The following is a 25,824-nucleotide window of genomic DNA, read 5'->3' as shown; positions in this document are numbered from 1 at the left end:
GGCGGCGTGTACTGGTGCCTTTATTTCTGTGTTTCACTACACATCTGCATCATCTTATCCATAGTCATGTATGTTCTTGTGTCATGACTATCCGGACCTGGATTCTCTGGAGCACAAGCCTTTTCCAGATGACAGATGAGACCCAGACGGCACTCAGAGATTGAAGATCTTCAGAAAGCTGGTCTCCCTGCTTCCATCACCGCCGTCAGGCCTCCATGTCAGGTGGAAGGCCATCCTTCCATCTCAAACTGGCTGAAACCATTTTGGGGTCTCGTGGCCGCTGGAGCCAACCCAGCTACAGTTGGAGGGGGGGTTCACCTTCCTTTGCAGGGCTACACATCACTTACATGCACATGTAGGACAACTAACCTATGCTGCCCGTTTTTAGACTGTGGGAGGAATCCGGAGAAAACCCACGAATACATGGGGCCAACCTGCAAACCTCACACAGACAGGTGCCAGTGGGGATTTGAACCAGGCCTTCTGGCTGTGAGGGAGTGTGCCACCGTTCCACACGGTGGAAGTCATCTTTCCAGTTTTGTTCAAACAGGTGTGTGGACAGTCACAATAGGGCCTTAAGGAAAGGCCGTTTGTGATGAAACGTTCCTATGAAGAGGGTGACTGAGCCGCATCTAGACTCAGACCAACAACGTGGTACATGTGACCCAAAGCTAACGCTTTGATATTTGAATTCCCACTATTTTCTGGTTCCCAGACCAGAGTTCTAGGATCTGAGAGCCCTGAATGGATACCTGATCAGCGTCTGTCAATCTGAGGGATGATAGACCCCCCCTCACGGGAAAATATCTGAGCTTTGCTTTTTCAGAACAGGTTGCCAGTACTTCCTATCAGGCTCTTTCTGAACCCCAGAGTTTGAGTTTGGTGATTGATCCACCAGGTTCCTCCATGGGACTTGGCCGTGGTGCAGACGGCCTCATGCACCCTCCTTTTGAGCCCCCAGCTGGTGCTGGTCTTTGGAGACATTAGCAGTGGCTTTAGCATCAGCTGAGCATGTTAGTGCTTCCCTCATGTTCTCTGTTTGCAGATGGAGTAGTTGCCCTGAAACCAAAGGTGGTGTGGTGGGTTCTTCTGAGGAATACACGGGGGGTATCCCATAGTGGGACGTCTCGCCCACACTGCTCAGAGAAGCGGGGTTTCACTTATAACCTAGAGTTTTCTCCCCCTTTCCTCTTTGCGTTCACCCTCTCATCCATGGAGGCTAACGGTTTTTCATAGCTGTTCCTGTAGTGTCTCCTTCCTGTTTGTTCAGCCCCCACCCCCTTCAATGGGTTCCTATCCCAGAAACCTGGCCCTAAGCACACAGAGCACCACCCATGCCAGCCCCCCTCCCTCACAGACTGCCCCACCCTGCAGGGAATAAAGACATGATCTTCAGTGGGGGGTTTTCTGTTCTTTATTTCTTTAAACAGCAGTCAAGCCAATGTTGCACTGAACAAGCATAGCTTCAAACTAGAAATCTCAACGTTTCAAGCTAGAAAAACAAAGATCTGTGGTGGTCCGTTGTCGTGGAAACGGTTGTGGGCGTGGCAGTAGAGCTGGAGCTCTCCTTACACCTGAAAGGACAGCAGAGTTTGTCAGGAGTCAGACGAGGGCCAGGGAAGGCTGAGCTGACATCATCATGAATCTGTCTCACCATCATCACCAAAACATTGCTTTTGGAAAGTGTTTATTTCAAGCAATCAAAGTGGAAATAATACAAAAATAAGACAACCGGCAGAAATACATCTATCCAAAGATATATAGGATAATTACCGTAGTCATAAGGGGGATTGGGAAATATGCTCACTTACACCAGTAAATACTTCAGTTATTACTCTTAATCACAAACATCGGAACTATTTGCATAGAGGTCATGACACCATGAAACTACACAGCCCCCTGTGTCCTTAAGACACAACATCCTTTCCTATGACATGCCACATGCTTCCAGAGAGCAGCAGGGAGGGGTCACATGTATGCCCCCACAGTTACTTCTGACAATACTGGCAACCCTAAATGATGCTTGCATCTTCATCTCACTAACTGCAGACTGAATCCCGTCTTCATGTATTAACTCAAAGGTCTTTACTGGTTTAGGGTCCTGAGAAGGTCCTGGACCCACTTGGCTTGTGGAACTGCACAAACACGCACGTTGTTCTTGCGGGTGATTCTGTGGGGAAACAGCAAAGGTAAAAGTTTGAGCAAACCTTTCAGCAGAGGGAGGGAAAAGCTGTCATCACTCAGCCAATCACACGACCCCAACCAAACCAGAAAATGGGCTTCTGAGGAAGAACTACGTCTGAAACGGTCTCTGCTGCGTCAGGTCTTCAGTCTGAAACTGTCTCACCACAGCGCACAGGAGGCTGCAGTTCCAGTGTGTGCTTTTGGGTGGGTGGGTGGCGGTCTTTGTGTGGCCACTTACATGATTTCAGTCTTGCGGCATCGTCCGTTGGGCGGGATCATCTCCACCTTACTGACCGCCTTAGCAGGTACAGCAGACCGGCTGACCCGTAGGCAGATGCACCCGCCTCTGGAGAACGCTGCACAGAAAGTCCTGGATCAGTTCTCTGGTTTCTGTTCACACCAAGCCCTCAGAATCCGATCCTCACAGAATCAGACAGTCGTCCTTCAATTTTTCAGTTTTGACTGAACTTTTTAGAAGCTGTTTTTCTGTTACAATTGGAATCAAAATCCAGAAGTTTCTCCTGTTTTTCTACACAAAGGTCTTTAGACAGAACCAGCGTGGATCCTGAACAGAATTCAGATTATTCTGGCCTTCAAATGAATAAGTTAATCTTTTCTTTCTCACCATGCAGAGACGTGATGCAGAAACAGCAGAGAATCAGCAGCAGCAGCACAGCTTTCTTCATCTTTAGGGATCTTGAGGCTTATGAGACGATGAAGATGAAGATCAGCCGGCCTTTATAGAGCGGCAGAAAAGGAAGTGTAGCTCTGAGATGCTCCGCCCAAACCAGCCTTACCGTCTGATGATGGTCCTCAAAGTCTATCTGTGCAGACAGAGTCAAAGTTCAAACTTCTTTACAGGATATTCCGAGGTCAAGAATTGCTTCTTTAAGGCTCCCAGATGCAACACTGCTGTATGATATGAAGACAACAGTTAAAAATCAAAACCAGAAGAAAGAACTGAAAGCAACCATGAATGAAGACGTAGTGACGGAACCAAATTGTAATTTTTTTTAGAAACGGAATAATGAAATAAGCCTTTTTTATATTTAGAAGCTAAATTTGTCTGAGCTCTGTGGGTAAAAACCACTTCCTGTTCTTGTAAGTACTTGGGGGGGGGGGGGGGGACTTTTAGGTCCCCAGATTAACTGCTGCTGCATTTCCCACAAGTGAAAATCAAATAAATACCCGAATTGAGTCATGCGGAACAAGTTGGTGGGTCGTCATCCATGAGCCTGTAAAGAAAGGGACATCAACCCCCCCCCGCCTACACCTTCACCACTAATAAACTGCATCATCTGGGACAATCTAGTGCCCTGGGTTTACGAGCAATCTGGACACCGTGCACACAAAAATGTATTTAAACTTTTTTTGCAAAAAACAAACAATGCATCTAGATATTCGCCAGTCTAGTGAGCATTGGGTTTTTGCAGAGACTTCTGGGAAATTTCTCCGGCCCAACCTTCCTCTCTGGTCTTCTGATGGTCTTTGCAGTATTTTGTCATAAATCCAGCTGGTTTGACTGACTTAGTGCTCAGAAGCCGTTCACTCATTTGGTTTCTGCTGGTGGCCAGCGTTCACTTTGTTCCCTGAACCTGTGATGGATTTGTTGCTTGTTCAGGGATTTAGATTGAGCCTCAGCAACGAGGCGGGGGGGTGTCAGTGGGGTTGTTTTTTGGTGTAACAGGAAACAAACTACCAAAGGTTTTGGTGAAAATAGCAGTAAAATGAAACAATCTGCACCTTCAAAAAATGAAATGGAACTTTTTCAAACAACGATTGTGTTTTCTTGAGTTCTTGTTCTCCTTCACAGACCTGAGCTGGCTTGGTGGAAGTGACACGATTCCAGCGAGTTCCCGCCTAAATTCCATCTCGCAGCACTCAATCAAAAGTTCAGCGTTGCACTTTCATTTTTTAGGAAGAAGAAGCAGCTTCACCAACGTTGGGTAACAAGTCCACTGTGGACAGAGAGAGGAGGGGTCAGCGTCGTCCTCTGATGGGGGGGCCACAGGCCTGTGGTCTTTCAGGGGCCCCTGCTGTGGGGGTCTGTCCTTCAGTAGACACTCAGGTTGCAGATGAAGGGTTAGTCAGCCTCAGACCTGATCTGCCCTGAAGGTGCTGGGATCCCATCTGCTGTCTGCCCTGACTTCCTGTTAGGAAACAAACAAACCTGCTGGTTCTTTACCCATCATGCCCGGGGTTTTGCTCACGTGACGGCGGCGCAGTGGTTAGCGCCTTCACCCCACAACAAGAAGGCGGGGTTCAAATCCATGTTGTCCCCGTGCTCGTGTGGGTTTTGTCTGGACACTCCGCTTCCTCCCTCCTTCACAGCTTAACGGTGTCTCTAGGCGTGGGTGTGGACGTGTTGTGCGCCCTGCGACGCACTGGTGACCCGTACAGCATGAACTCCGTCTTCTCCCAACAGCAGCTGGGACAGCCAACCCCATGACCACAAAAGGGATGCAGGGGGTTCCAAACTGGGATTTTTCCAGGCTCAGGAACGGTGAAGCGGACCCGTCCTGCCCAGATGGAACCTACGCCGCTGGATTGAAGTGAATTCAACTTAATTTATCTCACAAGGAGGAGTGTACTTATCATAACAGCTCAAAGGTGAGTGAAGTCTAAAATACAAACTGTCCTTCAATCCAAACATGATCTAAAATCAGTTGTTGCAATTAGAAAAAAGACTTGGACCAAAACCCAAGAATCTCTGGCTGTTACTGGTTCCTTTGTGCTCCAACACCTGAAACCTCCAAGGAGATCTAAACCCTTTTCCTCTGCTTTGATCAAGAAGATTGCAAACTGATAGTAGTCCCAAAGCATCATGGGAGATGTAGTAAAAACCAGGCGCCCAAGCCGGACAGACTCGCATCTTTGAGTTTAATTATTTTATGCACCTTAAACACCATCTTTAGCTGTTTTATTGTTCTGAGAGATTTGGAGCTTCCTTAACATGTGGTTAAGGAAGCTCACCACGTGTGATTGGTCAGACTGATGACATGGATAATTAAGCCCCCGAGAATGATTGGTGGAGACAGTTTAAGGGGTTGGACTTTCCAAACGCATCAATCGGCTAAAGATGAGGCTAAATCTCAGTACCGTCATTCTGATCAAAGTTTCTTTACTAGAAATCAAATGAATCCAAAGAAAACAGTCTTTAAGGATTTTTCATGTTCTCTGTGTGAAACCTGTTCCTGTTTGGATGAACACAGAGCTGACGCTAAATGTTTTTTAGACCAGTGAGAATGACGCACTGGTTGAAGAACACTGTCCTAGAAAGCATCCGTTTTTGTTTTTTTCATTTTGACTAAAAATAGCATAATCCTAATCCAAAAACCACCGGGAACGCTTTTACAACGATCAGAATAGGATTGGATCTTAAGGTGTGGCCCCTCCATGGGAGCGTCGTGGAGAGCCATCCACAGAACCCGTCCAGGTCAACCCTTACACAGGTGTCTAAGGGGGGGTCACAATTGTCCTGTCAGATGGTCGCCACTGTCCTCTCCGTCTCTGTTGATGGGTTTCCGTCGTGTCTCTTAGGGTTCATTATTTACGTTTTGTATATCCTAATTTGTGCTCTGGCGTATTTTCTGGACTAGAAGTCGCTCCTGAGCAAAAAAGGGGAGGAGCTACCATCCAGTTCTTAGCCTGATTGCTTCATGGAAGCTGTCTGTAAAATGTTCCCTCGCTATATCGCTGTTCACCTTTCACAGTCTCACTCTTCTGCAAATTTTTCCCTGCACAACTTTGTATGCTTTTGTTGTTGTAACAGCGCACTATGTTCTGCATCCTGATTGGCTGTCGACCCTGTCAATCCATCTCTTCTGTACAGCTGTGCCTGTGTCCTGCACTAATGCATTGATCTACAGCAGGCTTATGGAACGTATTCTCCTCAGTAATTTAGGGAACAATGGTCATGTGGTTTAATGCATGGAGGACACAGATGATGTTTAGAATCTGCTTCTCCATGTCTGCGTTCATTCAGAGACGCTCCCGTACAGCCAGCTTCACCTCCAAGAGAGTGTCTGAATGACGGCGCAGTTTGACAACTTCCTGTCCCGCATTAGTCCAAGGACGAAAATATAAAAGCAGGAACAATGTCTCAACGCAAAAAACAGAAAAGTACAGTAAATTCTGGGATAAAGGCGAAAAAAATGCAGCAAATTTGAGATCAATTGAATGAATGGACAAAACCTTTGTTTATTTGCTGAACCTCATCCTGCCCAAATAGAACATCAAGGTTTGTCTACGGCTCGTGTCTTTAGAGCTATCAGCTCAGCTATCTTTTCCCTGAGAGTCTTTATTATCCGAGTTTCTTGTGCAACCATTGCAGGAAACCCAAACATGTCCAAAGTCGTCAACATTTCTGTGTGTTTTTCGTGAGGGAGCAAAGATTCTGTGGGACTCAGAGAAGAACTGGAGAAAGCCTGGAAAGTGAAGGTGACAGTGGTGCCTGTGGTAATTGGAGCACTGGGGGCAGTAACCCCCAAGCTGGAGGAGTGGCTACAACAGATACCTGGAAAGACCTCAGACCTCTCAGTCCAGAAAAGAACAGGAACAGCTAAGAGACTGCAGGACCCTCAAGCTCCCAGGCCTCTGGTAGAGGACCTGGGAGGTTGGAGGAGAAACCAGCAGTTGGGGGGAGAGGGACTTTATATATGTACACACACACATATCTATATATAACAATTTCCATTGTTATGGTTATTGCCCCATTTCCATTCTTCCACTACCATTAATTGTTCATTCCGCCCTGGGAATCGAAACCCAGGTTTCCTGCATGACAGTCCTGCACCTTATCAACCGAGCTACCCAGCCGTATTTATGTACATGTATATGTATAAAAAAACCACATTTAAAAACTATATATAGTTATATATATAGTTTTTAAATGTGGTTTTTAAAACCACATTTAAAAACTTAGCTGTGACAGGAAGGGTATCAGCGTTAAACTCCCCGCCAGACCACCTGTGTAACTCAGAGAAAGCTGATTGGCTGTGACGACCTGATGGGATGGGAAAGGTGAACAAACTCTAGTTTAAGACTTCAGGCTGAAGTAAAGTGAAGCCACTGCACTTAGGATTCCTGATCTGCCAGTCTGTAAGACTTTCAAATGAAACCGTCCTGAAGACTCGTTTTCACAGCCGGGGAGGGATGGAGGGTCTGGATGGCCCCCACTGTCTTGTTTTAGAGTCGACCACTGAGATGGGCTAAAGTCAAATCTCAATCACGTAGCTTTTCTGCATCTTCATCATTTAGCGCTGAAAGAGTAAATTAGCAGAAATATTTGGATTTTATCTGTGACGAGTCGTTCAGAGACAAAAATAACTTTGCAGTCTGGCGAATCTGAATGAGCTGAATGAACTAAAACGGCTGTGAATTATGCCTGGCTGGTGCTTTTGGATTTAGTTGGTTGTTGTGACGCCTCCTCAACTGTTTCCCTTTCAGTTCCACTATTAAGAGAAACTCTGGTGATTGTGTAAGGAGCAGGAAGTCAAGAAAGAAAAGAAGCAGAGCAGACGAGTGCCAACACTTCCTCCCAGGCAGTGCAGCCCCCCCCCAGATGAACGCCCCCGCGCTATTACTGGCATTTTTACGGGACTGTCCCAACGCCATCTGTTTGCAGCAATCAATTTCCCGACTGAATAAGCAGACAAGCTGCTGTGCCCAAAATACATCTGTGCTAAAGTCTGCTGTCACTCACAGGACTGCAGTCATTCACGATAAAAAACGCTTTGAAACCGGTGAAGAAAGTCAGGATTTTATGAATTTGAATTCTCAGTCTTAAAAACAGAGTTTTGTTTTCCTGATCTTCTTCTTCTTTGTAACATTTACACAAAAGTTTAAAGTTCCTCTCCGCTCATCTCCTGATCTATTTTCCCAGCATTCCCGTTGGTCATTTAATGATGATGATGGCGTTTAAAGCCAAAATCCAAAAACAGTGTTGTTTTCTAGGACTTAGTTTAAATCCAGATTCCAGCTCTGAAGAGGAAAACAAAGGTGCAGGTGGACGCATCAGAAAGGGGCGGAGCAGGGAGCTTGTGGCTCCGCCCAGCGTTTTTTCTCACAAATACCTTCTTTTCCAATCGACATTTTTCCTCTGCTCCTGATCTTTGAATAAAGAAATATGCAGAAATGTCTTTTAATCTTATTTATCTTTAACCCCTGTGCTATCCTATGACCCCCCCCTTCCATTGAGGTGTTCCCCCTACCATGACAAAGGTGGATAAAGGTGGAAAGATTTCATGTAATCCATGGACACCAGTGAAGATCACAAATCATTGAAGAAAAAAGGTTCAGAGCACTGTCTAGTGGGTCTAGATGACCCAACTCCCAACGTTAAAGTGCCTAGGATAGCACAAGGGTTAACTGTTTCCTCAATCATCAGAAAAATGCAACAAGAACGAGTTAAAACACCAAAAACAGCATTTTTATTGGAGCGGGTCTGTGAATCCTTGCAGTCGTCTCCTTCAGTCTCACACAGAAGCTGAAAGCAGGGCTGAAGGAAGGCCCCTTCATCACAGCAGGGGGCTTTTCCTGTGGCGGCTCTAGAAGTTCCACCTCACAAAGACGGTTATGAACACTCACCCCCCCTTCCACCCAATCCATGTTGCCCCATAAGGCGGATCCTCCTCACCTCTGCTGATGCCTTTCCCCACATCCAGCGTCTAGTCCTGACCTCTGTCAGCACAGCAGGACGGATGTCTGAGGGCGGAATGGAAGCGTCTCCTAAGACGTGAAACATGAAACAGCCGTGTTTGGCTGACGGCAGCCATCTTTTTAGGCATGTTCAATGCTCTGGAAGAGATTTAAACATCTGACTTCAATCAATGACATGAAAAAACAGAAATGTGACGATGAAACACAGACAGCAGAGTCCTGCACACGATCCAGAGAAAAACCTAAGGTCAGCCGCCATCCGTGAGTGGATGTGATCATGAGTGGTTTGGGCCAGAATCATGAGGAGAGAGCTGGTCAGCCCCTTTAGGGTCCCTAAAGGTGTGAAAATGACCTCTGAAAAGTAGGCGGGTTTCTGACTGACAATTTTCTTCCGTGGTCCAAAAAGAAGAACCGTGCTTTCTGGAACCAAATGATCTTCATGTCTGACGATGAAGCATCTCATGATGCATCATTGGCTGCTATGGGCATAAAAGGAGATAAACTGATAGTGTGGCCCCCGTCCTCCCTCTGGAGCATCCTCTAGCCAAATATCTCTGAGGGTGGGGGGCAGTTCACATCCAAACAGGCTTTTCTGACGTCCTTCAAAGAAATTCAAGCAGAAAGTCTCCAAACATCAGAAGTTCACTGGAAGCCAGACTTGTGAAGCTGCTCCAAAATAAGAGGTCCTATGTTCAAATGGAACGTGACGAATGAAGATGTTTCTGATTGGAATAGATTTGGATTTCAGTCAATATGACCTCCTAATGCAGCAAATCGACTAATGATCATTTTCAAATGTGTGATGATGTGGAACTTTGAAGGTTTTTAGTTTAGAAAGAAATACTGTTGTCTTTAGGAGGTTTGTTTGATGACGTTCAATACAAACTCTGATGGTTAGTGACTCAAACATGATGCTGACTGTCATCTGAGGATTTAGAACAATTGCAGAATCATTTGCTGGAACAGACCAATGGGAACACTTCAAACACAGAACAACAGATGATGTGAGGCTTATTTAAACAATCTAGGGCACAATGGAGCAGTGAAAGTTCTACTTTATCTTAGACTTTACCACGTTGTCCTTCACAGTTTTACAAATAAAAGATACACATTTCAATGTAGTTTATTATCCTGTAAAAAGCTTCGTTCTTCCACAGGAGCAACACTGACTTTAGGTGTTGTGTCCATAAAAAACATCAACATTTTATTAAGGCCCAACACTGAGATTCTCCACAGGACGTCCTGCTGCTGAAGGATCCACGTCTGCTAAAAGACGGCGGGCAGCCCGATGGAGGGTCGCTTACTGAGTCTGAGCATGAGCGGAGCCCCGCCCCCACCTAACCGTGACCATCACTAACTCTCTGAATACATCCAACCATACCTCTGCATTTTTCAGATGATAAATAATCCCAACAGAAAGGTAAAAACCAAAAACTTCAATTGGGATGAGAGTCATGTCTGAATTAGGTTTTGTATCTGAATGTAACCAGAGAGGAACCTGGCAGCTGGATGCGCCTTTAGTTAGAAAAGGCAGAAACTTCTTCATTCAAAGAAGATGAAAAGATATTAAGTGTTTCTAAATCCAAAAGCTTGACCAAGTGAGACTGCTGGTTAGCCGGGCAGGAAAGTGTCCCCGAAGACGTTTCCATAGGACGCCTTCAGAAACTGGACGTAGCTCTGCAGGGTGCGGTTGGTGGAGGCCGCGTGCTCCAGTCGCTCCTTCATGTTCTGAAGCTGACTCTGAAAGCCACGCTCCATCTGAGAGAGAAACACATTTTTGCATCTGAAGGGTTGGAAAGGTCCGATTCCTCTGCGGCTTTACCTCGTCCTTGCTGCGTTGCGTCTGACTCAGCTCAGTTTTGGCGCGGCTCAGCTGGCTCTGCAGCTCCAGGGCTTTGGTCTGAGACGCTCTGTCTTTAGCCAGAAGCCTCTGCGTGCTGTGGTCTACCTGCAGGAACACAGACGCATCAGCGTCCGCCGCTGCAGCTGAGTGGCAGCAAAGCTTTTCATGAGGTGAAGGAAGCAGGGCTGGCTGTGCAGTAGAAGACCTTCAGAGGTGACTCGCTGCTTTCACACCTGTCTCTGCGAGTCGCTCAGAGTTTGCTGCAGCTCTCTGGACAGGACGCTGCACTCGTGGGTCTTCTCCTCCAGCTGCAGCTGCAGCGCATGGATGCAGTTTTCTTTGGAAGCTAGAGTCTGCAACGTCTCTCTGTTTTCCACCTTTAAATCGTTCAGCTGCCTGCCAAAGAAAGGAGCAGAACCGTTGACCGTTTTCTGTTAACCTCTTCTAGTTTATGAATAAAACTATTCTGGGTGAATAATCCATTCTGATTGGCTGCTGGGTGTGCATTAAAAAAGTGATAACCGCACGCCCAAAAAAGTAGTTCTGGTCCCGTAGCTCAAATGTTCTGTATCACTGCGCCGGCTTCTTTAAATCAAACTTTATCTTCATCGTCTGGACAAAAACGAGCGGTTAGAGGAGAACTTTCTCTCTGATCTGATGCTTTATTAACACATCGTGATCATCAGCATATTTATCTCTTTCCTGTGCTGCTGCTCGGTACCGGCTCAGCACCACGTCACAAATGGTCCACTTTTTGTGAAAAAAGTGATCCAAACCAAAAGAATAAAGTATTAAAAACTGAATATTTATTCCTTTAGTTAGTGACCACGGTCTCAGAGGAATAATGGCCTTCGAAGTGTCCATCATCAGAAATGACGGTTCCGGCTTCCACAGCGAGCATTCATTTCTGAGAATCCACGCCTCGTCTGCCATTAACATTACTTAATGGACTTCACAGAAGCAGCTGTCCTCCGTTTACATGTCATACATGTTTTTTAAGGTATGGGCAGCTCCTCCTACTCATTTCCCAATAATGGCATCATGTTTGCCTTGGTAGGTTTACAGAGGACGGCAGATGGAAGCAAGGACCCCCCTAAAACCCCCCTGCCATGGCTGTCAGACCTGTCAAGGTTGAGGATTTTATCCTTGAAGAGCTGATTTTCCTCCAGCAGCAGCAGATGTTTCTGCTGTAGTGTCTCCACCTGAGAGCCCTGCTGCTCCACCTGCAGCAACACAACACAAAAGATGTTAACATCTCCATTTAGATGCAGAACAAAGAGCATTCTGTTTAGAGCAGTGGTCACATGATCCCATCAGTCTATGGACAGTCTCCTCCATTGTCCTTATAGGGTTAAACTGTCCTGTTAAATTTCAAAGCCAAACTCGTACAGATGAGGCGAGTGAGTCTGCTTTCTCACTCAGTCCCTCAGTCCAGTTCTCCTATACAGTCAAAGCAGAGACACACATGTTCCCTGCATTGAGCTGCAGTCAATGCAGCACCAGGTAAAAGGAGAAACATTGAAAAAAGTTCTGCTCGGCCCGGCGGGACCCTTTGCATGTTCTCCCCGTGCACGTGTGTGTGTGGCCCAACAACAGACTGGCGACCTGTTCAGGTGTACCCCGCCCTCGCCGCTCTGTGACCCGGAAAGGGATTCAATCATTGTGTTCTGAAGATGGATGGATGGTTCTGGTTCTGCTCCTTCTGGTCCGATTCAAATGCATTCCTCTCATATGAAGGGCAGCAGAGATTCTCCACTTCAGTGCAGCAAAGAGTTGGTGTCAGTTTGAGCAGCAGAACTCAGAACCATGGTCCCAGTTTGGAACAAAGCTGGTTCTGAAGTGTTCTAAGCATTGGAGCTGGGTCTGTTAGAGGCTGCACACATGAATGTGGAGTTTCCATGGTATTTCGGTGGCTGGCAGAAGCTTCAAACCTTGGATCTGACTTCAGAAAGGGCGGAGCTCCTCTCCTGGTTTCTCCTCTCCAGGGCTTCGGCCTCCTGCGTGGCCTCCTGGAGCTGCTGCTCCGTTCTCCTCAGTCGGTCCGGCAGCATCTCTAGCTCCCGCAGGCGGCCCAGCAGCTCCTGCCTCACCTGGTCCTTTGCTCTCTCCAGGCTTACCTTCATGTCCCGGGCATCCTTCTGTGCCACTTCCAGCTTAAGGCTGAAGTGGTCGGATTCCAGACGGCCCTGCTGGACCTGCAGAGACCAGACTGCAGTGCAGCGAACCAAAACAACCTCCTGTTTGACAAACGAGCAGGACTGCACCTTCTTCCTGTATTTCTCCACCTGAGCTTCGTACTTCTGGATCGATGACTTGAGGTGACGAGCTTCAGAGTGGAGCTCCCTGACCTTCTGCTCAGACCCGTTCAGTTCACTCTGGCATGGAGACACAATAGAGACGGCGTCATCGTCAGTCTGGGGAGGAAGGCAGGCTGCCGCCGTGGGTGAACGGACCTTCAGCCTGTGGTTTTCCAGCTTGGTGGAGGCATTTTCAGCACCGAGCAGATGGAGCTGATCCCTGAGCTCCTCCTTCTCCGCCCGGCTCCTGGTCTGTGCTGAGAGAAGCTGAGAATGGAGCTCCTGCACCTGACTGGAACCCAAACCCCGTTAAAGCAGTCAGCAGCAGAGACCAACCACCACTGAATTATGTGATGATGGAGTGTTGATTCCAGCTCCTGTCACTCACAGCTGCAGAGCAGACATGTCCTCCCTCAGCTGAACCTGAGACGCTGCCTCCTTCGCGTGGCGGACACACCAATCCTTGGATGCAGACAGAGCCTGAGACAACTGCGCCTCCTTTGGAACAAAACACCTTCATTGTGTTTCTACCAGACATCATACTGTAGAATGTCTACAAAGCAGTCAAAGCTTAAACCTGGATTTGTGTATTTGATCCTTTTATTTAGTGTGATCAGGGAAAAACAGATTCTCTTTAGCCTTCTGCTGCAGACAAAAGATGGAGACAGGTCACCTCCACAACTCCACAAGTTACACTAGAACTGCTGAATGACTTCAAGAAATCCTGTTTCAGGCCGTCCATCGTGGTTAATGGAACAGGAGGAGAATGTTCAGGAGGTGGAGACAGGAGCAGTTGGAGTGATAAGACTGAGGCTGGAACATTACAACAAAACATGTTTGGTGTTTTTTAAATGTTGAACGTTTGAACTTTTAGACCTTTTGAAGGTTTTTTTCTGAGTCCACACTGGACGTCTTCAGAAACGACACTAAATGTCATCTTCATGTCAGGAAATGACCTCACTGACTAAACTGCAGAGGTTTTCAGAGGACATCTGAGCTGAGAAGCATTTTGGTGCCCTGAGGTCATGATCGTGCACCAAAACCAGCAGATGTGGGCACCAACCTTTTCCGCCAGTTTCTCCGCTAAACGTCCAGCAGACTTCTCAGCTTGTTCGGCCCGCTGGCTGAGCTGCTGCAGCACCTCCTTGTCCTGTCTCTCCTGTTCCTCCCTCCGCTGCCTCAAAGTTTGCAGCTCCTCCTGCAGAAGCTGCTGCTCCTGCTGCTTTTGATCAAAGTCCTGCTGCATCCTCTGTGAAGGAGAAACAGGAGGTGAAGCTCTGGGTGTCTGAATAAGATCTCAGCTTATGAAGAATCAGTTTCTAATTTTAGCTGAACGTATCTTTGGTCTTCTTTGTGATCATTTTTGTCTGATCTCGACCAATAAATACCATCAATATAACCAATGTGAAACCTAAATGCTGAGCACAAAGCAGGCAAAGCACGGGGCAGGTTCCTGTGTTCTACCCCAAAGGAGGGTTCTGGAGGACCTGATGCAGGTGACAGAAAGGAAAGTTTCTACTAAAAACTGAAACTATGTGCTGGATTGTTTGAGGCACCTCTTTACACAGTCTACACCTTGGGTCTTGTCTGGTGTGGTAGATCTACACCTTGGGTCTTGTCAGGTGTGGTAGTTCTACACCTTGGGTCTTGTCTGGTGTGGTAGATCTACACCTTGGGTCTTGTCAGGTGTGGTAGATCTACACCTTGGGTCTTGTCAGGTGTGGTAGATCTACACCTTGGGTCTTGTCTGGTGTGGTCGATCTACACCTTGGGTCTTGTCTAGTGTGGTCGATCTACACCTTGGGTCTTGTCAGGTGTGGTAGATCTACACCTTGGGTCTTGTCTGGTGTGGTAGATCTACACCTTGGGTCTTGTCTGGTGTGGTGGATCTACACCTTGGGTCTTGTCTGGTGTGGTAGATCTACACCTTGGGTCTTGTCTGGTGTGGTAGATCTACACCTTGGGTCTTGTCTGGTGTGGTGGATCTACACCTTGGGTCTTGTCTGGTGTGGTAGATCTACACCTTGGGTCTTGTCTGGTGTGGTAGATCTTAGGGTTGTGCCGATGGACGATATCATCGTCCATCGTGATGGGTGACTGACATCCCGATGGAGAGACCACCATCGTGATGCCACGCCCCCGCCACGTTGCGCGTCGACACCATAAGCCGCGGTTACATGTACTAAATATCTTGATGGGATCAATGGTCGGATTAGAATCCAACCGTGTACATGGGCCCAGAAAAATGTTTTCAGAATATAAAAACGTTCACTAAGGTCACACTTTCCGTCGGAATAAATCATTCGCACATGCGCAGTAGGGTTTGAAAAACGGAAGGATATAAACTCCGCCGAGCGGCTTTTTTTTTCAAACTTTATTGTATGTAACAATTCAATACAAAACAATGTTAAACAGCGCCGAGCGGCTATATACATTGACATGTCAGCTCGGTAATATACGAGACGGTCTTCTAAACGTGCCTTTAATAATGTTACGGTTATTATGAAACACCTGTTCGCTCATCATTTGAATTTTAATCCGTGTGGTCAGTGCTTTTTCTGAACGAAACCAGGATTAGCAGTATGCTACACGGGCTAACAACATTAGCTTTGGGTGGTGCTGCTTGCTGGCTGCACGTAAACATGTAAGAATAACATCAGCCTTTATTTAGACGGGACACGACTGGAAACACAAATCCGCGTGATTGTTTGAATGTTTTCTAAGGACTGAGCGACATGTCTGCTTTGAAGCTCAAACCGCTGTGTGTGCTGACGATCCGAGCTGTGCTCAGACGCACACTTTTAGACCCGGTTCTACTAGCGGACTACTTCTTTTCTATTTTGTTTGTTATTTTTTTTTTGTTAAAGTCACTTCCCTCAGTTTATACTGGATCATCGCGGATTAGTCATCAGTTGGGAAATAAAATGAAAAAAGCAAAAAAACGAATAGCAGTTATATAAGAACGAAAAATGTAAAAATACCCCCCCCCCCCCCGACGATGTCATCGTCCATCCCGATGGTTGACAGCAAACATCGTCAACGGCCAATTTAAGGGACATCGCCCAACCCTAGTAGATCTACACCTTGGGTCTTGTCTGGTGTGGTAGATCTACACCTTGGGTCTTGTCTGGTGTGGTGGATCTACACCTTGGGTCTTGTCTGGTGTGGTAGATCTACACCTTGGGTCTTGTCTGGTGTGGTGGATCTACACCTTGGGTCTTGTCTGGTGTGGTGGATCTACACCTTGGGTCTTGTCTGGTGTGGTGGATCTACACCTTGGGTCTTGTCTGGTGTGGTAGATCTACACCTTGGGTCTTGTCTGGTGTGGTGGATCTACACCTTGGGTCTTGTCTGGTGTGGTGGATCTACACCTTGGGTCTTGTCTGGTGTGGTAGATCTACACCTTGGGTCTTGTCTGGTGTGGTGGATCTACACCTTGGGTCTTGTCTGGTGTGGTAGATCTACACCTTGGGTCTTGTCTGGTGTGGTAGATCTACACCTTGGGTCTTGTCTGGTGTGGTAGATCTACACCTTGGGTCTTGTCTGGTGTGGTGGATCTACACCTTGGGTCTTGTCTGGTGTGGTTGATCTACACCTTGGGTCTTGTCTGGTGTGGTAGATCTGAGCCTCTATTGCTCTGGTGCTCAGGGCTTGTTCCTGAGCTGCCAGGATGAGCGCTTCGGTGCTGTCCTGTAGGCCAGCCCTTTCTAGCCATTGGTAGGACTTCTTGATATCAGCCACTTCAGTTATGGTCCGGTGGTACATCCCATGCAGGGGTTTGTCCTCCCATGAGTATCTGTCCTCCAGCACTGTATCCTCTGCTCTCCATTGCCTGAGACATTCCCTGAGCACACTGTCATTTTGGGCCTTGAGCTTGATGTACTCATGGATCTTGGATGTTTCATCCTGGATAGTGGCTTCTACGCTCACTAGTCCTCGGCCTCCTTCCTTGCGGCTAGCATACAGTCTCAGGGTGCTGGATTTGGGATGGAACCCTCCATGCATGGTGAGGAGCTTTGGTGTTTTAACATCCGTGGTCTGTATCTCTTCCTTTGGCCATCTTATTATTCCTGCAGGGTATCTGATAACTGGCAGTGCGTAGCTGTTTTTTGCCCGGGTCTTATTCTTGCCATTGAGCTGGCTTCTCAGGACTTGCCTTACTCATTGGAGCTATTTATCCGTTGCAGCGTTCCTTGTTTCCTGCTCCAGGTTGCCATTTGCCTGTGGAATTCCAAGGTACTTGTAACTGTCCTCAATGTCTGCTATTGTTCCTTCTGGGAGTGAGACCCCTCCTGTGTGGACTACCTTGCCTCTCTTTGTCACCATCCGGTTGCATTTCTCGAGCCCGAATGACATCCCAATCAGAATCAGAATCAGAATCCTTTTATTGTCATACGCACAGCTTTTACACTGACATACGATATTGTTCCAGTGCAACCCGAACAAGATCAGACATACAACAAATACACATACAGTTCGAGTTTTACTGAGGCAGCTGCAGTGACTGCGCACCTATTTCTTAGGATGGGTAAAGATGGTTACAATAGGTGGGTAGGGTGATGATTGGTGACAAAAAAAGTCGTATCTCAACACTGTGATACAATGTGTAGATACAAGAAAAAAAACACCGTCTGAACACAGAAGCACATATTCTCACGGCCACGCAGTACACAAGGATCACTGGGAAGGTTGGATAGGGGGGGTGGGGCCCCCCCCTGTGTTACACTCCGGTCGCAGCTGCTCCTCACGGGCGCTCGCGTCTCCAGGAGTGCTCACTCGGGGGCGGGGGGTGAGTTCCGAGGAATGTCGAGGTCGAGGGGGGGGTTGAGCAGCAGCATCGGCCTTCAGCACAGCGGCGGTTTTCACACTCTGAGAGCGAATGATGTTTTGGTTGGAGCCAAGGAGTCTCAGCTCAGGGGGGGGGGGGGGGGGGGTCCGATTAGATTAGATTTTCCGGCGCCAGCAGGTTGTTTGCTCTGCTGGCTGTGTCCTTGACTGGTCTTGCACTGAGAGGCAGATTTGATCCAAAATGTTGGCAATTTAGACCAGTCTAGCCTCCATTCGGGCAGAAACGCGCTCCAAGTTGGTATCCATCTTCTGCACAAGTTCAAAGATCGAGAGCATCCTGCTTAAGTGGGCAAGACAAGCACAGAGCTTTTGATCCACTTGTGAAAGTTTCTCGTACTGAGTCTCTCCTCCCCGAAGAATCCTTCCACAGAGCTCAGACGAATCGCCTCTCTCCGTCTTCTGCTCCCAGACTGCCTGATAGATCAGAAATCCTCCGATCCCAATGATGAGGAATCCAATTATCATAAATCCAAAGAGGTACACATCCTCCACGTCTTCCACAGACAGCTGGGCCAGGCACACCAGCCTCCACTTGCCCCATGGATCGTTGGTGTATCCAGCCGCGTGGGTGCCGTCTGGGCAGGAAGGGTCCGCTTTCCCGTTCCTTAGTGTTGAAAAAACTTTGTCGATCGAATTCAAAGACCAGCTGATCAGATCCATCTTTAGAGTGTAAAAAGAGCAGGAGTAGCAGCAGGCAGAAAGATGCAGCTCCGGGGAAGACAGACAAAAAGCTGGGGGGGGCTGATACAGGAGGAGCGAGAGGAAAAGCGTCCGTCCTCGACAAGAGCAGGAAGACCTGATGTCAATGTCAGTACCAATGTCAGTACTGTAGATCCTGGTGGTGTGGATCAGGGAGTCAATGTCTCGCTCTTAGCATATAGCTTGATGTCATCCATGTAGAGGAGGTGACTGATGTTTCTGAGTCGGTATCCATAGCCAGTCTTGTTGAATATTTGGCTGAGGGGGTTCAGACCTATGCAGAACAGCAGTGGGGACAGAGCATCACCTTGGTATATCCCACATTTGATGGACACTTGTGCAAGTGGCTTCCCATTGGCTTCAAGGGTGGTTTTCCACAGCTTCATTGAGTTTCCTATGAAGGCTCTTAGAGTCCTGTTGATGTTGTACGGCTCCAAGCATTCAGTGATCCATGTGTGTGAAATTGAGTCTTAGACTTTCTTGTAATCAATCCATGCTGTGCACAGGTTGGTGTGTCGTGACTTGCAGTCTTGAGCGACTGTTCTGTCAACCCGGAGTTGGTGTTTGGCTCCTCTGGAGTCTCTATCAATGCTCTTCTGTGTGTTACTCATGTATTGATCCATATGCCTATTTATCTTGGTTGCAATGATGCCTGACATGAGCTTCCATGTTGTGGACAGACAGGTTATTGGCCGGTAGTTGGATGGGACTGCACCCTTTGAGGGATCCTTCTGGATTAGGATTGTTCGCCCTTCCGTTAGCCATTCGGGGTGAGTCCCATCTCTTAGCAGCTGGTTCATTTGTGCTGCCAGGTGCTCGTGGAGTGCGGTAAGCTTCTTTAGCCAGTAGGCATGTATCATGTCAGGGCCCGGTGCTGTCCAGTTCTTCATACCTGAGACTCTTTCTTGGATGTCTGCCACTGTGATGGTTACTGGATTCTGTTCAGGGAGGTTGCTATGTTCTTTTCTCAGAGAGACCAGCCACTGGGCATTGCTGTTATGTGCTGCCTCTTTCTCCCAGATACTTGTCCAGTACTGTTCAGTTTCCCGCCTTGATGGGTCTGCTCTGTTGTTTTGACGCTGCCACTGAGCGTAAACTTTTGCAAGCTGAGTTACAAACAGCCTGTTTATCCGTCTGGCTTCATTGTCTCTTGTGTATCTCTTTGGGCGGCTGCTCAAGGCTAGGAGCCTTTGTTTGGCAGTTTCTAGTGCTTCTGGTATCTGGCTGTATCTCTTAGGAACTTGCTTTCTCATTGTACCTCTTTGGGCCTCTGTCAACTGACTCACATCCCTCTCAGGTGCCTTAATTTTGGCCTCTAACCGTTGCTTCCATGGTGGGTGTTGTTTTCTCCCAATGTTGCTCTTAAAGTCAATCATCTCAAGGATCACTGTTGCCAAAGGGCAAAATGTGTATAAAATTGCATTAGGATTTGGAGATGCTGTGCCTTTGCCCCACAGGCTAATTCCCTGTCTAGAGGAGAGGGTATGTGTCTTAGAGGGACAACCTGCAGGTCCCTGAGTTACTGGATGTCTATTTGCTGACCTGAATCTGAGCAATCAGCCGAACCTTCTCCTTCTCCGCCTGGCTCAGCTGGATCTCCAGATGGTTGCGAGTTGACTCCAGCACTCGTGACAAGTCTTCTGTCGTTTTTGCGTGGCACTGAAATGAAGGAAGAGAGCTTAAAGCGTGATGTCTGGCAGATCTGTGTGTTTGCGTGAATTCTGGATTAAGAACAATAAACAGCTGATTCAAAAGGAAGTTACACACTTTTTCTAAGTCCAGGTGCTCGGCCAGTTTGGAAGCTTCTTTCTCTGTGTTGGTGAGTTTGGCCACAAGACGCTGCAGGAGAAGAGGAGATCATAAACATGTGCATGGAGTCTTTTCAGGAGCAGATCAGTTCTCACCATGTTCTCTGCTTCCGTGTCAACCACTCTCTTCTTTAAACCATCTCTCTCTTCTGAGCACATCAACGTTTCTCTCTGCAGACACAACAGCAGTCAAGAAAGGTTTTTTCTGAGCTGGCATGTCCTCTGACTCCTGCATCCTCCACCTCAGATTTACTCCACCCTCTGAGGAGGTCTCGGAGACTTTGGTTTGTCCGGTTGAACGTGGCCATCTTCTCGAGCAGCAGCCTCTGATGCCTTCTCAGAGTCCTCATGTGGGACTTTGGCGTCCGATTTTCCTGTGAAACAAGTTCAGGAACGTGCTTTAAAAAAACATCAGTCATCCTGAGTTTTATTTAACATTCAGATCTCCAAGATTTGTTGAAGAAAAATCTTTGTGATTCCCAGTTTGTCCTGTGCAGCGGCTCAGCCTCTCCTGTTAGACACACTTCAGAGACATTACAGCTATTTTTGTGTCGAGTAAACCTCCTTTGGCTTTAAGCTGCATCATTTATCATTTTATCCTAACAGTGTTTTCCTCTGAAGGACAGAAGGGAGGGAGGAGAGTGTTTGGGACGACAGAACTCACCTTATCTATGCTGTCAATGGTTTGTTTCAGAGCTGACAGCTGATTGGCTACAGCAACACCGTCGATCTCTGCCTCCACAAGCATTCTGAGAAGCTGGTTTGCATCTTGGTCTTTTGGGACCAACCTTCAAAAAAAACAGCAGTCCATAAACGTCTTAATCAGTTTTACCCAGAGATCTTTTTTAACCACTGAGCCTGGATGAAAATGGTGTTTTTGGGGTCTTTAACTCAACTCTCATATCTACAGAAAATTCATTTTAAAATGACATTTCTGAGTATTTCTTGTGGTGAATCAGCACTAGGTGCAAAACCTGCAGTTTCAAAAAGCCTGTAGCAGTGATGTCAGCAAGCTCCGCCCCTTTCTGATCATTCACTGTCAGACCAACAGATCCATAAACGTCTTTGTTCTCCTGGGGCCTGTTTCAGAAAGGAGGTTCAACCAACTCTGAGGTCAAACCTGAACTCTGAGTTGGTCAATCGAGAGATTGACAACTCTGAGTTTTCAGTTTCAGAGCAGCTGATCCGCGTTAGATCAATCAACTCTGAGTGGACTGATTCGGAGGTGAGCGTGCGCACCGCGTCTATAAGAAGCCATTATCAATGGAGCGCAGATATCACGAGTCACCATGGCAACCGTGAAAAAAAGAGGTCTGCGTATTTTTCGCCAGCTGAACTTGACGTGCTGCTGCAGAGTTACAGTGAATATGAGCACATATTCCAGAAGAAAAGCAACACCGCTGCATCTGCAAAACAGAGACAGTTAGCGTGGAAAACATAGCTGCTCAAGTTAATGCGCAAGTTTGCATTTAAATCATTGTTATAAAATATTGGCTGTAATAACTTTTTAAATAGCGTAAGGTGTGAAATAAAAATGGCGATATTTAGGAGTACTTTTGAAGTGTTATTCCTGGTGTAAATGCATGAAATGCTGCATAGTGTACAGAACCAATCTGGGGGAAAATGCATTTAACGTCGGTAATGTTTAGAGGACTTTTTTGTTAACCTTCCCCTCTTGGTCAGTTTAATATTAATACATGCAATTGTGTTTTTAAAAGTGAACTTTTGTCTACTGTTGAACCTTTCGCTGCGCGAAGACTTCTCCTTTCTTTTCTCTCGTCTTTCCGACCGTGGTCAGAAGCGCAGGGGAGATTTCCTTCAGGGCCGAAGGGAATTCTCCTTCGGGGTTCACTTCCTGTTGGAAACCCTCAACCTCCAGAGCGGATTAAGAATGACTCCAAAACAGTTATTCTGGGAATGACACCTTCTCTTTATTTAACTAAGTGCTCCGTCCTCCGAACACACAATATATTCCACGCACACACCTCCGCTCCGTCCTCCCCCCCCCCCCCCCCCCATCTGCACCTGCACTCGCACCCCGCTCAGCACACACGCTGCAACACTACCCTTGTATTGATCAAGTGGTATAGGTTTATACGGGATAAAGAAAGTAAGCAGTGCTAGCAAATTGTGTTTCCAAAAAGTAATTGTTACATTAATCTAATTCAATGTCCCTGATTTCATTTTCATGTAGATGCAATCCTGCAGGAATTAAAAGAACATGGCAGCAGCTAAAAATGAAGTATAAAAACATAATTCAATCAGGTCAAATGTGAGCATGTCATGGATGTAGGCTTTGTTGACAATATTTGACATGTGAAACATCTACATAGCAATACATATCTAATGTTGTTTTCATTGTATATATGGAATTGACTGCAATGAAAAACGGTAACGCTCAAACAAAAACGTTTGGGGAAATGACAAAATATTGAGTCTTCTCAAAATCCTCGTACGAGGTAAATATAATTCTCTAGGAATTAATGCAGCCTCCTCGTCTATTGGGTCCTCCAAAAAAGAACAAGCCATTCTTGTCACTTAGACCGTCTCTGTGTGACGGAAATGTGGGCAATGAAGGTTAAAGCGAAAAATACCGCTTCGTCTTTAAAAAGGGGAGGGGACCGGCAGAAACTTTGAGTTTGGAGAATAAAACCTGCTCCCGACCAGGTTAGGTTCACAGCGTAAGTAACCATGGATACTGACTCCGAGTATAAGTTACCTCTCTTTCAGAAACGGGTTTGACTTACTCTGCTTTCTCTGGTTTAACAAACCTCCCATTCTGAAACGGAAAACCTAGGGTTTCCCTGATTTCAGGGTTAACATACTCAGAGTTTACACTTAACCTCCTTTCTGAAACAGGCCCCTGGTCTGAGCTGGACTCTGGATCAGAACCGGACGGCTGGATGGATGAGGGGCTGTAAGCTAGTGAAAGAGTGTAAACTGAGGGATGATGGGAAATAAGCAGAGCTTGCTCATGCTCGTCTCTACCTGTCCTGCCCGTCCAGTGGGTTTTTGGAGAGTCCCACATGTGGGGCCACGCCGTCACACTGAGGCTGCAGCCTGTTGGTCTGGACACAGAAGAAGACGTTCAGCAAAGCTGAAGCAGATGGAATCGCACAGAAGATCTGAATGACTGCAGATCCAGATTCACTGCATCCAGTCATGCATACAGACTCTGAACGATCCAAATCCAAACTCTATTTACAGACTCGGCTGACAGCCGGCGCACATTTAAAGGACCTTATAGCTGAAGACGTTTCTTCTGCAGGACGACCTTCCAGGAGGGATCCAGGGGGTCCGGAGCCTCCCCTCAGAACCTGCTTCCCGCCTCTGTGAAGCAGAGTGGGAACAAATCCCACAGAGTTAAAACCTGGCATTTAGCCCCCACTCCCCCCACACACGTGACTTGATGTTTTTCTTTAGGAGGGTCTTCTTCAGACTGAAGCCCCTGATGAAGGACTGTGTGACCTGGGAGCTCATCAGCCCACTTCCATCCGAAACTTTCCTTCACTTCCGGCCTGGAATCAACAGGTGCGTGTTTCGGTCACGCGTGTCCCCCTCCACTCCCCACAGAAGACCAAAGGTTCCCTGAAGGACGTTAGTGGAACATCTGCTCCATCCATCCATGTTACCTGCGCAGCGTCGCCGGGACTTCTTCCCGCGTGGACGTGGACAGGTGATGTCTGCGGGGATTGTGCGTGAACGGGCGCTGCGGGAAGTCTGGTTTCCATTTCTGAGAAACAGGAAAAAGTTTCAGAAACAACTCCGAGCTTTTGTCTGTCCGGCTCCCTACAACCACTCACCTGATTGGCTGGTGAGCAGCATCTCCTACTGTGATTGGCTCAGCGGACAGCGACGCTAATGGTAGCCATGGCAACCACAGAGAACTGTTTGTGCTGCGTTCAGGAGCGTCAGAAACAGAACATTTGTTTCAAGGCTGATTGGCGGGAACTCGTTCAGTTTATCTACGTTTCTGTTGGTTTATCTTCACTGTTTGGAAGTTTATGGAGCCGCTTTTATTATGATGTTTACGGCGAAACATTAAAACAACAAAAAAAAAGGTTTCTAGGCGGTTCCATTAAGATTCTTCATTAAAACCCAGGAACACAGAAAGTGGAGTCACTTTTATTCACAGACTTGTGTTTTGGTTTTGGTTCATTTGTTTTATGCCAGCTTCAAACATGACCCACCCCCCCCACAGTCAGGGGGGTATTCCAGGAAGCATGTTTAAACTAGCCTGACTTTAAGCCTGAACTCTGGCTGAAATCCTCCTGAACTTGCTTACTCTGGGTATGTCGGTTCCAACAGACCGGATATGAGTTGGCGTAATTGCCCTCCACTTGGTAACCCTGGGTTAATGCACGTGCACAGCAGGTACATAAAGACATTCTCAATGGATCACTGATTTAAGGAGTCACCATGGAAATGCGTGATAAAAAAAAAGGGAGAGCTATACTTCAGTGAGACGGAGTCTGAGGTTTTAATGACGGCGTATGAAGATCATACGTCCATCAAAAAAGTAATACGGCTGCATCATCAGCAAAAGAAAGAGTTTCTGCTTGGAGTAAGAACAGACAAAGTAAACGCACGAGTTTTTGATCTTATTTCCATTTTCATGTGACGCATTTATATATAACTTATCCAATTTTGCCACCTTAAATGAATTACTTCTATTGGTAACAAATAATCGAGTTAAATTTAATCAACATAATTTCTTACGTCTATAAAAACACAATAATTATTTATATAACTCAAATTTATGTATTTATCTAACTAAAGGTCATATTACTCCAATTCAATTAATATTTGTTCCATCTTAATTAATTATGATTCTTGAACTCTCATATGTCTAAGTTTGAGCTGGCAGATATGCTCATTTTTATAACAATAAAAAGGACGGGAAAAGAATGCCTTTACGCACAACTTCAATAAAGAATTTTCCATCAATGTCACTATAGGACTCATCAGTAGGAGTGGGATATAAACTCATCATCCTCTCCTTCATTCTCACTCATGGTGCAGAGACATAAGCACAGTAGGACTAAACAACTCAGCAAAACATGGCAAAACACGGTAAAACAGCTAAACAACTAAACACATTTGGTCAAAAAGCCACACTTAAACCCAAATCCGTCCAGACAGGCAAAGCAAATGGTATCCCACAATCCTTTGCGGTGCCGATCTAACAGCAGGACCAACGTTACACCTACTTAATTGAATTAATTTGAATGAAAGTAAAACAACTGTCTGATAACTGCGTGTTATTTTTAAACTGACTTAACAAACAAATGAGTTATCTTAACTGAAGCAAATAACTATGTTAGATAAAAGTAAAAAAGTTTATTTTTCCAACATCCATATGTGGTCTTATCACCCTCTCATGGTGGAAAAAGTATTATCTGAGCTTCTTCATCCACTAAATCATCTTCAAATGGACACGCCATGCTGCTTCACCTCTCTGAAAACAAACTAACCTTCAACTAAA

General features: G+C 46.6%; 3 protein-coding genes across 5 annotated transcripts in view; 1 reads left to right on the top strand and 2 right to left on the bottom strand.

Moving 5' to 3' along the window:
* Nucleotides 1–1,394: 1,394 nt before the first annotated feature.
* Nucleotides 1,395–3,280, bottom strand: cxcl13 (chemokine (C-X-C motif) ligand 13). Its single transcript, XM_078952377.1, has 4 exons — nucleotides 2,810–3,280; nucleotides 2,423–2,540; nucleotides 2,090–2,170; nucleotides 1,395–1,574 (listed from the first exon to the last, which is right to left on the bottom strand). The coding sequence occupies exons 1-4, from the start codon at nucleotides 2,868–2,870 to the stop codon at nucleotides 1,493–1,495; spliced, it is 342 nt and encodes a 113-aa protein (XP_078808503.1). The 5' UTR covers nucleotides 2,871–3,280; the 3' UTR covers nucleotides 1,395–1,492.
* A 6,671-nt stretch (nucleotides 3,281–9,951) lies between these two features.
* LOC101166354 (outer dense fiber protein 2) lies at nucleotides 9,952–24,502 on the bottom strand. 3 transcript variants are annotated; one of them, XR_013658027.1, is made up of 18 exons: nucleotides 24,143–24,502; nucleotides 23,972–24,072; nucleotides 23,580–23,669; nucleotides 23,328–23,407; nucleotides 21,004–21,127; nucleotides 20,582–20,713; nucleotides 20,436–20,510; nucleotides 20,299–20,370; nucleotides 20,074–20,190; nucleotides 14,048–14,233; nucleotides 13,373–13,482; nucleotides 13,141–13,276; nucleotides 12,952–13,062; nucleotides 12,619–12,882; nucleotides 11,810–11,910; nucleotides 10,921–11,083; nucleotides 10,667–10,830; nucleotides 9,952–10,602 (listed from the first exon to the last, which is right to left on the bottom strand). XR_013658027.1 is itself a non-coding variant. In XM_078952374.1 (18 exons), exons 1-18 carry the CDS (start codon nucleotides 24,162–24,164, stop codon nucleotides 10,456–10,458), a joined length of 2,121 nt encoding a protein of 706 aa, XP_078808500.1. In that variant the 5' UTR covers nucleotides 24,165–24,499; the 3' UTR covers nucleotides 9,952–10,455. The 3 variants fall into 3 exon arrangements, 2 of the variants coding, with proteins under 2 accessions (XP_078808500.1, XP_011491368.1); XM_078952374.1 differs by having other exon boundaries at nucleotides 10,667–10,792; nucleotides 13,373–13,446; nucleotides 24,143–24,499; XM_011493066.4 differs by having other exon boundaries at nucleotides 10,667–10,792; nucleotides 24,143–24,496.
* The window catches only part of LOC101165133 (SH2 domain-containing protein 3C), a 47,509-nt gene continuing 45,400 nt past the window's right edge, over nucleotides 23,716–25,824 (top strand). The window contains exon 1 of the mRNA XM_023958911.2: nucleotides 23,716–23,870. The gene's annotated coding sequence lies outside the window, so the exon portion shown is untranslated. The remainder of the gene's footprint in view (nucleotides 23,871–25,824) is intronic.

Source organism: Oryzias latipes, chromosome 9, assembly GCF_053564925.1.
Source record: "Oryzias latipes strain Hd-rR chromosome 9, Olatipes_Hd-rR_3.1".
NCBI classification, from domain to species: domain Eukaryota; kingdom Metazoa; phylum Chordata; class Actinopteri; order Beloniformes; family Adrianichthyidae; genus Oryzias; species Oryzias latipes.
The sequence above is the reverse complement of the archived record's forward strand: the minus strand, read 5'-3'. Positions and strand labels throughout refer to the sequence as shown.

Coding starts and splice junctions, on each gene's coding strand:
- LOC101166354 (XM_011493066.4), bottom strand. CDS start 24,164: ATGCTGCTCACCAGCCAATCAG. Junction 11,911..12,618: donor TTTCTGAAGTCAGATCCAAG/GTTTGAAGCTTC, acceptor GTGTTGCTGCAG/GTGGAGCAGCAGGGCTCTCA. Junction 11,084..11,809: donor AAAATCCTCAACCTTGACAG/GTCTGACAGCCA, acceptor TTTCTTTGGCAG/GCAGCTGAACGATTTAAAGG.
- cxcl13 (XM_078952377.1), bottom strand. CDS start 2,870: ATGAAGAAAGCTGTGCTGCTGCTGCTGATTCTCTGCTGTTTCTGCATC. Junction 2,541..2,809: donor CTGCATCACGTCTCTGCATG/GTGAGAAAGAAA, acceptor CTTTCTGTGCAG/CGTTCTCCAGAGGCGGGTGC. Junction 2,171..2,422: donor TGCCGCAAGACTGAAATCAT/GTAAGTGGCCAC, acceptor GTTTCCCCACAG/AATCACCCGCAAGAACAACG.